Below are 14,146 nucleotides of genomic sequence, written 5' to 3'. Positions count from 1 at the left end.
AAGGTCTAGAGACTTACTTTTTAAATGGAATCTGGGAATTCAGACAAACTAAAACATAGATCATAATTAGGGTTGTCAGGTCCCTTTTTACCACCAGCAGGAGGGTTTGGGGGCAGAGCCTGATGAGGGCAGGGTTTGGGGAGGGGAGGGGCTTCAATGCCATAGAGTCCAATTGCCAAAGCTGCCATTTTTTCCAGGGGAACTGATCTCTATCGGCTGGAGATCAGTTGTAATAATAGGAGATCTCCAGCTAGTACCTGGAGGTTGGCAACTCTAGTCATAATGTTGGAATACTATACATAACAATTCCCTTTTTAAAAAAAAGCCAGATAAAAGCCCTCCAGTGGCAATGAAAAGATTGTTGATATGAATGGGCCCTGCAAAAATACCTCCCCATTCACACTGGCACACAAATGTGCTTTGACTGTGATCTTTCCATAAAAGATTAGACGAAAACCAGGTTTGGGGAAGACTGCAGCAAAGCAGAGGAACGCACAGAAGCAGAACAGAGGGTAATGATATGTGGACGTTCTTCAGACACCACTGCAGTATGGAAGCCAAGGAAACATCTTTGTAGAAACACTCTTAAAATGTCTTCTTTTTTTCTAATGAAGGTGGGACATATATGTAATAAACTGTGGGAAGGTAACTAATGGGTAAATGTTTCCCAAGATAGTTCAGAAGTACTTGGCTCAAATAACAATATCTTGCACCTCTCCTTGTGAAGGTCCGGGAGATGAACATGTTCAAAGCCATTACTCTCACTCCCTTCAAAGAAGAGGTCGATCCCAGGAACATGGTTGTATGTTGGAAAGAATGCTTGAAGAGGTCTGATTACTACAGCAGGAGAAAGGCAATCGAGGAATTTAACAAGCAAAACTACTGGAAGAAGAAAGGGATTGAGATCATTCCCATGTTGTTTTCAGTTGGATTCAATGCCACGTGTTACCACCAGGTAAACTTTTCAGTCTCTAGAGGCATATTCTTTTTAAAAGAAAAGCAGAACAATAGGCCCCAATATGTCTTATGAAGGAAAAGAGGAAGACGCAACAAGGGATGGATTGACTCAATAAAGGAAGCCACAGCCCTCAATTTGCAAGATCTGAACAAGGCTGTCAAAGATAGGACATTTTGGAGGACTTTCATTCATAGGGTCGCCATGAGTCGGAAGTGACTTGATGGCACTTAACACACACACACACATGTCTTATGTTGTATTATGTTATGTTCTGGGACTTAATCAGGAATTATTTATTTACACGAGATTATGTGGGGAAACAAGGCAGAACTCAGAATAGTGCAGCCAAACTAGCCAAACTTTCAGTTTTTCTTTGGAGGTCTACTTCCTTCTCTCTCCTTTAAGTGAATATGGCAACTCCTGAAAACCATGTGAATCTTGTTGAGTTTGAGCGAAACTAGATGTTACATGTGACTAGAGTTTGGACGTAGGTGCTAGGGTTGCCAGCTCCGGGTTGGTAAATACCTGGAGATTTTGGGGGCGGAGCCTGAGGAGGGCTCCTCAGTGAAGAGGGTCCTAGCTACCCTACTGTTAGAGTTTAAGAGATTACTTATGCCACCACAACAATGTCCCGTACTGTCAGTCCTAACTGACACAGCCTTCCAGTATTTCGAGCAGTTATTTTTCGGCCCTGCTACCTGAAATCCTTTTTAACTAGAGTCAGGACCTTGCATCTATAAAATGCGGGGTTTACCACCAGCTCCCTTCCCTGTTACCAACATCATAGTTGTTTAGGGTTGGGAATTAACTGGAGATTATTGGGGTGGAGCCTGAATAGGGCAATAGTTGGGGAGGGGAGGGACTTCAGTGGGATATAATGCCGTAGAATCCACCTTCCAAAGCGGCCATTTTCTCCAGGTGAACTGATCTCCGTCTAGGGATCAGTTGCAATAGCAGGAGATCTCCAGCCACTGCCTGGAGGTTGGCAACCCTGTTAAGTTGTTCTGCCCTCTTTGAATGAGGTTTAGCTTTAATCCTGGTATGTTTTTGTACATTAAATTATTAAGCATTAGTATGATGTTAATAGTATTATTAATGAAAGAAATCTATTTCTCTGCAGGCTTCAGCTCTGGTCAACATCTATTTAGATGGGTCAGTATTGGTGTTTTGTGGTGGAGCTGAAATGGGACAAGGACTTTACACCAAGGTGTTACAGGTAGGACAAACCCCTGTATCTGTTAGAGTATTGGACTAATAGCTGTTTTTCCAGCTCAGTTGTGGGCATGTGTTGTGTTTGGATCTTCAATTAGTTGTACATAAGTCTGAAAGGTCCATGTTTTTTGTATGGCATGACAAATTTTCTAACATGTTTATTCCTCTGTGCGTTAAATATTCCATTCAGTTTGAAACTGGGAGGTTTCCAGTTTTGGATTGAAAAATTCCTGGAGATTTGGGGGTGGAGCCTGAGAAGGGCGTGGTTTGTGGGGGGGGTAGACCTCAACGGGAGGGAGAGTCCACCCTCCAAAGCAGCCATTTTCTCCAGGAGAACTGATCTGTGTAGTCTAGAGATGAGTTGTGATTCCAGGAGGTCTCCAGGTCCCGCCTGGAAGTTGGCAACCCTATGTAACACTAATAGAACAAATGATTAGAAATAACAGAAATAATGCATCCAAATATACCTGAGCCAGGTAAGTATTGTTTTTTAATGGTATGCCTTTTAGGAGCCAGAAGCCAAAAATTGCCAGAAAAGATTTCTGAAAACAAAACTTCCTCACCTGAAATTCTGGCATAACGAAAAGCATGTGCTGCCGAACAATCCAAACTGAAATTAAAATGGTGATTTTTCAAATAATGGTATCTTTTGTTTCCTAAACAGATTGCTAGCCATGAATTGAAGATACCCACATCGTACATACATCTTTTTGAAAGAAGTACCGTTCCGATACCCAATGCACTTCTCACAGCAGGATCAATTGGCTCGGAAGTCAACGGTAAAGCTGTACAGGTTAGAGTGCTTACTTTTTGGTTATTCTAGTTCAGGGGTCCCTAACATGGTGCCCATGGGAAGCATGGCACTCGTCAACACCTCGTGCCCACCAAGTGGTTTTAAAAAGTTGGCAAGACCAAGTAGGGATTTTGCTCTGCAAGGCTACTGAGTGACTACTGGAGATTTGATTGGCTATGCAGATTCTTTTTAAACATTGCTTTGGCAGCAGCTGCCACCACAGCACAATGATCTGCACTGTGTTACTGCAGTTATGCTCTGACAATCATTTTGTAGCTGGCTCCGCCTTTTGCGGCAGCCATTTTGTTGCTCTGCCCACCAAGCTGTGTCAGAATTCCAGTGTGCCCACAGGCTCCAAAGGTTTGGGGACCTTATTCTAGTTTCTTGCAAGTAACATTTCTAAGCACTTGCATCTTTGGCTACACAATTAAGTCATATTACTTTGAACATGACTAAAACAGTTGATTGTGGGCTTTTGCATGCAAGGTGTTTTGCTGCAACTTGGCCTCTGAACTGCATCGGTTTCCCCCCTCCCTTACACATGGTATTATTTGCCAGTTATTACTCTCCCATTATTCCCCTCAAGTTTTTTCACTTATTTTTCTGCTGCAGTGAATCTGAGAGCATTGCCGTAGATGACATGAAAAGTGTATTTTGTGTCTATCACCTCCAAGCTAGGGAAAGCTTTACCTGCTAAATATCTACCTGCCATGAAGTTAATGGGTGTCCTGCCAAAGAAAAGGGGCAATGCATTTTACATTTGCAAAAGTTATTCAGAGAATGTTAGAAAATACAGACTACGTTTTATTGCTGTGGTGAATTCATTCTGCTTTTCCATGCCACTTGCTCCAACAGAATGCTTGCCAAATTCTCCGGAAGCGTCTTGAGCCAGTCATTAAAAAAAACCCACAAGGCAAATGGGAAGACTGGGTAAGCCCCCTTTGTATTCTTAAAATTGAATCATGATCCTATTTAGATCACATGTTTGTGCGGACAGTTGGATCCCCAATCCAGTTCCTACTTATGTAGAGTGATTTTCAGACACTACGTGGAAGGCAGAGTTTTAAAATAATGAAACACAGCGTGGTATAGTGGTTAAGAGCGGGGATTTGGAGTGGTGGAGTCTGATCTGGAGAACCGGGTTTGATTCCCCACTCCTCCACATGAGCGGCGGAGGCTAATCTGGTGAACTGAATTTGTTTCCGCACTCCTACACACGAAGTCAGATGGGTGACCTTGGGCTAGTCACACACTCTCAGCCCCACTCACCTCACAGGGTGCCTGTTGTGGGGAGGGGGAGGGAAGGCGATTGTAAGCCGGTTTGAGTCTCCCTTAAGTTGTAGAGAAAGTCGGCAACTCTTCTTCCTCTTCCTCTGTGTAATGTAGCTTCACCTACATTACTCTCTTCAGGCTAGATATATAAGAATTCTGGACATTTTGAGGCTGAGGAAAAAATGGAAATCTGGGGGGGAAGCAATTACTTCCTTATTCTTGAATTTATTTCAGGATGCCCTAACACTTCATACATTTCCTAAGAAGAACAAAAAGGTCTGCCTCAAATTGCATAGTTCCGCACCTCAAGCTTGGATACTAATAACAAATAATAAACTTGCCTGTGTTGGGGAGAGGATCAAGGTTCAATTTTAATGCTCCCCAGTTTTTATTCGTGTATTAAATTTGGTGTTTCTCTCTACCAGAAATAACATTGAAAGGTCTTACTCTTGCAGATTAAAAAGGCTTTTGAGGAAAGCATCAGCCTCTCAGCTACTGGCTTCTTCAAGTAAGGAATCCCTCGTCCTTTCCCTAATTGTTGCCTTCGAGGATCACGGATGGATTGGGTGATTTAAACTCAGATGATGCATTGGGAATTGCATGAAAGACGCTTCCAGCTTCATTTTCTCTCAAAATTAGGCTCATGAAGATTCCATTCAAATTGGGATCACGAAGGGCAGGGTTTTTTTTTTAAGCTTTCTCCCAAATCATTTTCACAACTTGGAATGCTCTCAGGAAGCCATTATTTCACCAGCTGGAGCAACCATGCTGGTACTGGTATCAGTTGCCTTAATACGGGGCAGATAGTGGCTTCCCGGAGCCTTTTCAGGTCTGAAAGACAGCATGGGGTAAAGGTTTTTAAAAACTGTCCCTCTGTGTTGGTGGAAAGTGCTGTCAAATCACAGCCCGCTTATGGCGGCCCCGTAGGGTTTTCAAGGCAGGAGATGAACAGAGGTGATCTGCCATTGCCTGCCTCAGTTTAGCGACCCCAGGCTTTCTCAGTGGTCTCTCATCTGAGTATTAACCAGAATCTGAGTCTGGCAAGATTGGACTAGCCTGAGCCATCTAGGTCAGACCCCCTCCCTTCATGTCATAATCCTGTTCTAAACTCCCCCCGCAATGCCTTGTTAGACAAAAAGAATCACCAGGAGGTCTATTCACATCTGTGGGAGCACTTAGTTAACAAATGCAGGTTCGAGGGTTTAAAATCTAAGTGTATTTATCTTTTGGGTTGAGGAATCTGTGTTGTTCTCCTCATCAGCCTATTATTTGTATTCTCAGAGGAAATAATGGTGGGAGTTAGATTAGGATAGCCTTATCATTTTAGAATTAGCAAATAGGAGACTGTGTGGTGCTTAAACCAGCTATACTAGATATTTTGGAGGGTGATTAATTTATAGGATTCCACAGCAGAGATACCAAGATTTAGAAACTGGGATTTAGTGAAAAGTCTATAGTGGATGTTGTAGTAGTAGATCAGTAGTGGATGTAGAAGGAATGACATTCGTGAAGTATCAAGAGTGCTGTGTGCCTGGTCCAGAAGATAAGGCAGACCTAGGGTTGCCAGGTCCCTCTTCGCCACCGGTGGGAGGTTTTTGGGGCAGAGCCTGAGAAGGGCGGGGTTTGGGGAGGGGGGACTTCAATGCCATAGAGTCCAATTGCCAAAGCGGCCATTTTCTCCAGGGGCACTGAGCTCTATCGGCTGGAGATCAGTTGTAATGGCAGATCTCCAGCTAGCACCTGGAGGTTGGCAACCCTAGGCAGACCAGATGTTTCTCTAGCAACGGTCAGCTCAGCTGAATCCTTAAATGGGAAACCAAAAAAATGACCATGACAAATGGGTAATCCATGTCCCAACTGATCCCTTTTCTATTTCCCAGGATATGCTGGAGCAGCATAGAGCCTGCCTTTTTTTTTTTTTAATGAAAGGGAACTCCTGGTATTTAAAGAGTTTGTTTTTTTGCTCCCTCAGAGGATATTTCGCCAATATGGACTGGGAGAAAGGCGAAGGCCCTGCTTTACCATACTTTGTTTTTGGCGCTAGTTGTTCTGAAGTTGAGATTGACTGCCTGACAGGGGATCATAAGGTAAACAATGGGTGCTTTCTATCATTGCCAACTCCAGCTTGGGAAATCCCTGGAGATTTGGAGGTGGAGCCTAGGGTGGGCAGATAGGGTTTCCAGGTCCATCTTCGCCACCGGCAGGAGGTTTTGGGGGCGGAGCCTGAGGACGGCGAGGTTTGGGGAGGGGAGGGACTTCAGTGCCATAGAGTCCAATGGCCAAAGTGGCCATTTTCTCCAGGGGAACTGACTTCTATTGGCTGGAGATCAGTTGTAAAAGCAGGAGATCTCCAGCTAGTGCCTGGAGGTTGACAACTCTACAGGCAGAGTTGGAGTGAGTCCAGCAGGGATGTGGTACATACAGTCCATCCTCTGAAGCTGCCATTTCCTCCAGGTCTTTGTGACCTGGGAATCAGTTGTTATTCTGGGAGAACTCCAGGTCCCACCTGGAGGGTGGCAACCCTAGTGCTTTCTCCTCTTTGCTAGTAGATGGCTAGTTCGGTGGTTCCCTTAACCCTGTTTGGATATGGACTTTTCTTCATCTGTTGACCTCTCTGTCACCCCGCACTGTGATACCATAGGGATGAGTTTTTAAAAAACTTTGACAGTGGTCCAACCAAGGGGAATCATAGAATCATAGAATCAGAGTTGGAAGGGACCACCAGGGTCACCTAGTCCAACCCCCTGCCCAATGCAGGAAATTAACAACTACCTCCCCCCCACATCCCCAGTGACCCCAACCCTCCCCCCCATGCAGGATCCTACAATCAAAGCACTCCCGACAGATGGCCATCCAGCCTCTGCTTAAAGACCTCCAAAGACGGGGACTCCACCACCCTCTGAGGCAGTGCATTCCACCATCGAACAGCCCTCACCGTCAGGAAGTTCTTCCTAATGTTTAGGTGGAATCGCTTTTCTCTTACTTTAAATCCATTACTCCGTGCCCTAGTCTCTGAAGCAACAGAGAACAAGCTAGTTCCCTCATCAACATGACATCCCTTCAAATATTTAAACATCTCCCCTCAACCTTCTCTTCTCCAAACTAAACAAACCCAACTCCCTAAGTCTCTCCTCATAGGGCATGGATTCCAGACCTTTGACCATTCTGGTCGCCCTCCTCTGGACACGCTCCAACTTGTCAACATCCTTCTTAAATTGTGGAGCCCAAAACTGGACACAGTATTCCAAGTGAGGTCTGACCAATGCAGAATACAGTGGTAGTTTTACTTCCTTTGATCTAGACACAATACTCCTATTGATGCAGCCCAGAAATGCCCAGAATTGCATTGGTTTCAAGCTGGGTTCCAGTGTTTAAGTCCTGGATCTCCTCGCAGGTGTAATCATCCCTAACGTATAATGCTACTCCTCCCCCCTTCCGGTTTGGTCTATTTCTCCGAAATAGGTTATACCCTTCAATTAATAGGTTATACCCTCCATTCATGAGACTCGTCCCACCAGGTTTCCGTAATGCCTATTATAGCATATTTGCTTTGTACTATTAAAAGTTCTAGTTCATCTTGCTTATTTCCCATGCTCTGTGCATTAGTGTAGAGACACCTTAGACCACAGGTCCTTCTTCTTGGCAGCCTATTTAAGATTGTTTCCCTCCCATTGTTAAGTTTTTGAACAGTCTTTCCTTGCGTATGTGCTACCTTCTGCAGATCGTTCATATCTATATTTGCAGTTATTGTCCTCACTTGAGGCTTTAAATTGACGTCTCGCTCCCCCGGAAGATTTAGTTTAAAGCCTCTTATCAGGCTTGCAAGGCTGTGGCCAAACACATTTTTACCTACCTTTGTGAGGTGCAAGCCACCTCCGGACAGAAGAGCATTATCCAGGTAGCATAAGCCATGGTCCAAAAAACCAAACCTTACCTGGCGACACCATCGACGCAGCCACTCATTTATTTCCAGAATTTTTCGTTCTCTTCCCAATCCACGGCCTACTACAGAAAGAACCGATGAAAACACAACCTGTGCTCCCAGTTCCTTCACCTTTTTACCCAAAGTTGTATAGTCCCTTTTAATATTTCTGGGCTGTGCCGGGCAGTATCGTTTGTTCCCACATGAATAAGAAGGAAGGGATAATGATCCGTGGGTCTAACAACTCTATCCAGACTTTCCGTCACATCCTGGATGTGCTCTCCTGGCAGACAACACGCCTCTCGAGACAACAAGTCCGGTCGACACACTTTACCCTCTACCTCTCTCAGTAGGGAATCCCCAATAACCAACACTCGCCTATTCCTACATTGGGGAGCAGAAGTTTGAGTCCTGTCCTCCACAGGGACCTAAGAGACCAGAGAGGACTGGGCGCTGACCCTTTGTTCCAGTGATCCAGGCTCAGCATCTATAGGGAGGTTTTGAAACCGATTGCTAAGCAGCAGAGGAACGGAATGTCTCCTGACTTTCCTATTTCTGCGGGTAACATTCTTCCACATGTTCTCCTCCTGAGGTGGGTCCCGCTCCTTACACTGAGTTATTTGACCCTCCTCCTCTTGCCCTCTCAAGAGGCTTTCAAGAGTTTGGTCCATGAACTCCTCCCCCTCTTTTATACTCTGCAGTGTAGACAAGCGTGCCTCAAGTCCTCTGACTTTCTCCTCCAGTAGAGCCACGGCACCAACTTACACTTATTGCATGTGTAATTGCAGTTACCCCTGGGGAGGAAAACAAACATTCCACAAACCTTACACGTCACTGCCTCCACTCTCTCACCAGCCATTCCGCTTTGATTCATTGCAGACATGGTATGGTTTCTAGCACACTCCCTCAGTGGTAGCCCTACTAAAAGCTTAACGACACTCCCGGTCTCAGAGTAAACTACAAATACAAACTTTGTTTCAAGGCCCCCAGACACGATCCCCAGGCTAAGAGCCCCAGGCCAAGAGCCCTTGTGCTCTCGCTCTTCGGCTCGCGCCTCTGGCGAGACGCACTTTCTAATGAAGAGCTCTCAGCCCCACCCCTCAAGAGCTTACAGAAGAGGGTGGAGCCAGCAATTCCCCCCAGCAATTACACTGCCCTCCTTACTCAGGAATCTGCCACTAAACAAGACAAAAGGACAAAGGGAACCACTTAGTACCCTCTCTCTAGTACTCCCACCCACTCACTCACTCTCACACACACCAACCCTCAGCTAGACAGAATATCTTAGGCAGCTAAGGAAAACCTAAAACTTGCACTGACCTCTTTAGCAACTCTGGTTCCTGCAGACTCTAGCCCAGGTGCCTCAGGTTCTGTCCCTGGCAAGACGCGCCTTCTAATGAAGAGCTCTCAGCCCCACCCCTCAAGAGCTTACAGCAGAGGGTGGAACCAGCAATTCCCCCTAGCAATTACAGCAATTACACTGCCCTCCTCACTCAGGAATCTGCCACTCTTTAGCAACTCTGGTTGCTCAGTAGCTAGTAGCCCCAAGAGTTGGGGCAAAACACTCTTGTTCATAAGATGACCACAGACTTTATTCTACAGGTCTAGAGCATTCTGTGTGCCATATACTTTAGCACAATTTATCTGGATCCTGCATGTCACCATAGTCATGCTTCTGGCCTGGGTGGACCACGGGTTGGCCATTAGCTACAATGTAGTATGTCCTCTCCTTAAGCTCTCAAAGCTTCCCAATGCAAGAAAGAAAGATCTGATGGAACATTAAAATCATGTCAGACCTCATCTCCCCCCCCCCCAAGGATTATTCCTGTTAGTTGATACTCAACTTTCAGGTATTGTGGGTATGATTACCATGTATATGGTTTTGGATGACAATTGTCTTTAAATTTTTCATAGCTGTTTATAAAACATGTGCTGTTCATCTTACTTCGTCTGACAGAATCTCCGAACAGACATTGTCATGGATGCCTGTTACAGCATCAATCCAGGAATCGATATAGGACAGGTGTGTACCAGGCATTTCACCACATTGTACTGCAGGCAATATAACTGAATATCATAGACTGATCTATTATTTATTTATTTCAGTATGTTTACCATGTTTCTCTCCTGTCCCGGGGACTCCAGCTAGCCCTGTCTCATGGGATTTCTGACCAAAAAAGATGTAAAAGTACTTTTTGTTCTTAGAGGGATAACCTGTAAGACTCAATCCAGAGCTGGTAGTACTATGTTCCACCTGATGGAAGGCAATAAGCCTTCTTGCTACTGCCTGAGAGGTCAGACTTTCGGGAATCAGTCTGGTTTTTAAAACTCTGAAGATAATTTGGTTTTGGCTACCATATGTTGCTTTTTAAAGTATGAATAAGACCTCACCTAGAGTATTGTGTTCAGTTTTGGGCACCGCAATTTAAGAAAGATGTAGACAAGCTGGAACGGGTTCAGAGGAGGGCAACAAAGATGATGAGGGGTCTGGAGATCAAGTCCTATGAGGAAAGGTTGAAGGAGCTGGGTATGTTTAGCCTGAAGAGGAGACGACTGAGAGGTGATATGATAACCATCTTCAAGTACTTGAAGGGCTGTCATATAGAGGAGGGTGCTGAGTTGTTTTCTGTTGCCCCAGAAGGTCGGAGCAGAACCAATGGGTTGAAATTAAATCAAAAGAGTTTCTGTCTGGACATTAGGAAGAATTTTCTAATAGAGCTGTGGAACAGGGTTCCTCGGGAGGGGGTAAGATCTCCTTCCCTGGAGGTTTTTAAGAAGAGGTTAGATGGCCATCTGTCAGCAATGCTGATTCTATGACCTTAGGCAGATGATGAGAGGGAGGGCACCTTGGCCATCTTCTGGGCATGTAGGTGTGTGGGGTCACTGGGGGTGTGGGGGGTAGTTTGGAATTTCTTAAGGGAGAATCAAACAGGCTTACAATCACCTTACCTTCCCCTCCCCCCCACAACAGACCCCCTGTGAGGTAGAAGAGGCTGAGAGAGTGGGACTCGCCCAAGGTCACCCAACTGGCTTGATGTGTAGGAGTGGGGAAACCAACCTGGTTCACCAGATTAGCTCCCACCACTCATGTGGAGGAGTGGGGAATCAAACCCGGTTGTCCAGATCAGAGTCCACCACTCCGAACCACCACTCTTAACCACTACACCATGCTGGCTGGAAGAACCTACTGATAGTAAGGTTACCAACCTCCAGGTGGTGGGGGCTGCCAAATTACAACTGATCTCCAGACTATAGAGATCAGTGTCCCTGGATAAAAATCACTGCTTGGAGGGTGGACTCTTTGCCAAGATACTCGCTGAGATCTCTCCCCTCCCCAAATTTCCAGGAATTTCTGGATCTGGAGTTGGCAAACCTAACTGATAAAGTATGTTCCTACTAATGGAAGAATATATTAGCCTAACAATTAGCTACAAAGCCAGGTTTAGCACATTGCAATGGGGTAAATTATGAATGCAAAAGCTATATTCTCTGACAGATTTAGTTTTTTAGATATACAGAAATTATGTATGTTTATTTCCACAGATTGAAGGTGGCTTTATGCAGGGACTTGGACTTTATACACAAGAAGAGATCAGATTCTCCCCGGAAGGGCAGCAATACACGCTGGGTCCAGACACGTATAAAATTCCTGCAGTTTGCGATGTTCCCGAAAAGTTTCAAATCTACTTGCTGCCAAACACAAGAAACCCAATTGGAATCTACTCCTCCAAGGTTAAAAAAATGATAGAAAGATGTGCAAATAACATATTAATTAAATAAAATTCCATACTTTTCTATTACTATTACATTGAATCTACCAAAGGCACAATTACAGCATTCGTTCAACTCTTAATTAATCCTATTAGTTAAGGAACTCTGCTGCAAACAATAATATCACTAGAAATAAGGGACGTTTTTAAAGCTATTCTCTGTATAAAGGGGGGAAGTATTGCAAGTTGCCTTTAATGTTTTATAACACAAATTTAGATGAGCTTTCTTATTGGCAAGATGTAATGCTCTAGACTCAACCGAGATACAATAAAATTATCGCAGAAGAACACAAATGCCCATTTTGTCTAGATCAAGTAGACTCTATAGCCCACATTGTTTTAGCATGTTCACAAAATAATATTGCACGAAATAAATATATCACTCCCTGGATAAAACAGCTAATGACACTCTGAGAAGCGGATACTGCATTATCTGCTGTCAAATAGATCAGTGAATTGCGTGAGAGATGTGGCAACTTTTCTCTTTACAGTGTCAAGGAATAAAAATTAATCTTCCTTTCACCCTTTTTTAAAGTGTGAAATGGCAGATGAATAGCCAATGGCTGTTAAATCCAGGGAGAGAAAAATAATACCTAAAGTAACACCTAAACCTGAGTAGAAATACATTAAAAATGTAATAAAGATCTCAAGTGAAGTTTGGAGGTCTGGACACAGCCATGTACCAAATGTTTATGCTGTTCAACCACTAATAATTTTAATGGAATATGTAAAACTCTACTTTTTTTTGTATGTCTAACCAGACTTGCCTGGCCACTAACAGGAGGGCTGTTGGGAGGACATATGGGTGCATTCTGTGATACTGCAACATCACTTCACTTCCAGTAAAAAATAGGAAGCTGACAGAGGTAGCTCTAGGAATCACCAGAAACTCTCTGGTAAAACCATAGAGAAATGACATCACATCACTTCCAGTAAAAAATAGGAAGCTGACAGAGGTAGCTCTAGGAATCACCAGAAAGTCTCTGGTAAAATCATCGAGAAATGATGTGATGTTGCAGCCAGCATTGCTGGGGGTTTTTATTTTTCTCCGGCTGCTGCTCAGAGATGGCAATGGGAGTAGTGGGTAGGGGATCCCCCACTCCCACTGGTGGAACAGGACCCCTATCTGATCATACGTTGGACCCATTCATGAAGATACGCTCGTTTAGTACACAGTAACTCAAGGCCAAAGTACACAAGAGGTGTTTGAAAGGGTTTGGTCCGGGTTCCCCAGACTGGACTCCCTTGCTACACACCTTTGCGGAGAACATGGTTTTTAAAGCCTGTGGGAGTCCAATTCGGCTCAGAACCACAGTGGCCATTTTCCCCAGTGGAAACTGCTGTATGGCTTGAAATAGTACTACTTAGCCACCACCAATGTTTGCTTTTATTTCTAATCCAACTTCCCAAGCAATCTGTCTTATTTGCAGGGTATGGGAGAAGCTGGGCTATTCCTGGCGTCCTCCGTGTTCTTCGCGATCAAGGATGCCGTGGCTGCTGCCCGGAAGGAAAGAGGATTGAATGACGTTTTTGTCCTGGATAGTCCACTGAACGTAGCGAGGATTCGCATGGCATGTGCTGATCATTTCACAGAGATGGTAAAGGCTTTCTAAATATCCTCTGCCCTTTCTACTCTGAACATGCATTTCACGGCCCCTTGACCCAGCTGTTTATTATTTTATGCCTCCTTCTTAAAAGGTTTGCTTAGTGAGGAACAATCTATTGCATCCAAAGATGTGGGCTGTAGTACATGAAAGTTTTTGCGGGGGGGGGGGTATTGTTAGTTTTGAAGGTGCCAGAAGACTCCGTTTTATATTTGCTCCAACAAACTAGAAGAAGAAGGAAGAATTGGTTTTTATATGCCGACTTTCTCTACCACTTAAGGGAGAATCAAACTGGCCTTCCCTTCCCCTCCCCACAACAGACACCCTGTGAGGTAAGTAGGGCTGAGAGAGCTCTGCGAAAACTGTGACTAGCCCAAGGTCACCCAGCTGGCTTCATGTGTAGGAGTGGGGAAACAAATCCAGTTCACCAGATTAGCCTCCACTGCTCATGTGGAGGAGTGGGGAGTCAACCCCAGTTCTCCAGATCAGGGTCCACCACTCCAAACCACCACTCTTAACCACTATACCACTTCCCCTGTGAATTTTTTTTGCCCATCTATCCATTTCTATGTCAATATCCATACTAGAACATTTGTCAAAGAGGAACATTCAGAA

General features: G+C 44.6%; 1 protein-coding gene across 1 annotated transcript in view; it reads left to right on the top strand.

Moving 5' to 3' along the window:
* LOC130487788 (aldehyde oxidase 3-like) overlaps positions 1–14,146 on the top strand; it is a 49,803-nt gene that overhangs the window by 35,379 nt on the left and 278 nt on the right. Inside the window, exons 26-34 of the mRNA XM_056861304.1 lie at positions 728–955; positions 2,079–2,174; positions 2,835–2,963; positions 3,819–3,893; positions 4,691–4,743; positions 6,208–6,322; positions 10,115–10,180; positions 11,701–11,889; positions 13,358–13,525. Of these exons, the coding sequence (XP_056717282.1) occupies positions 728–955; positions 2,079–2,174; positions 2,835–2,963; positions 3,819–3,893; positions 4,691–4,743; positions 6,208–6,322; positions 10,115–10,180; positions 11,701–11,889; positions 13,358–13,525 (1,119 nt within the window). The remainder of the gene's footprint in view (positions 1–727; positions 956–2,078; positions 2,175–2,834; positions 2,964–3,818; positions 3,894–4,690; positions 4,744–6,207; positions 6,323–10,114; positions 10,181–11,700; positions 11,890–13,357; positions 13,526–14,146) is intronic.

The sequence above is a fragment of the Euleptes europaea genome, chromosome 15 (genome assembly GCF_029931775.1).
Source record: "Euleptes europaea isolate rEulEur1 chromosome 15, rEulEur1.hap1, whole genome shotgun sequence".
Classification (NCBI taxonomy): Eukaryota; Metazoa; Chordata; class Lepidosauria; order Squamata; family Sphaerodactylidae; genus Euleptes; species Euleptes europaea.
This window is presented reverse-complemented; position numbering and strand designations above follow the sequence as displayed.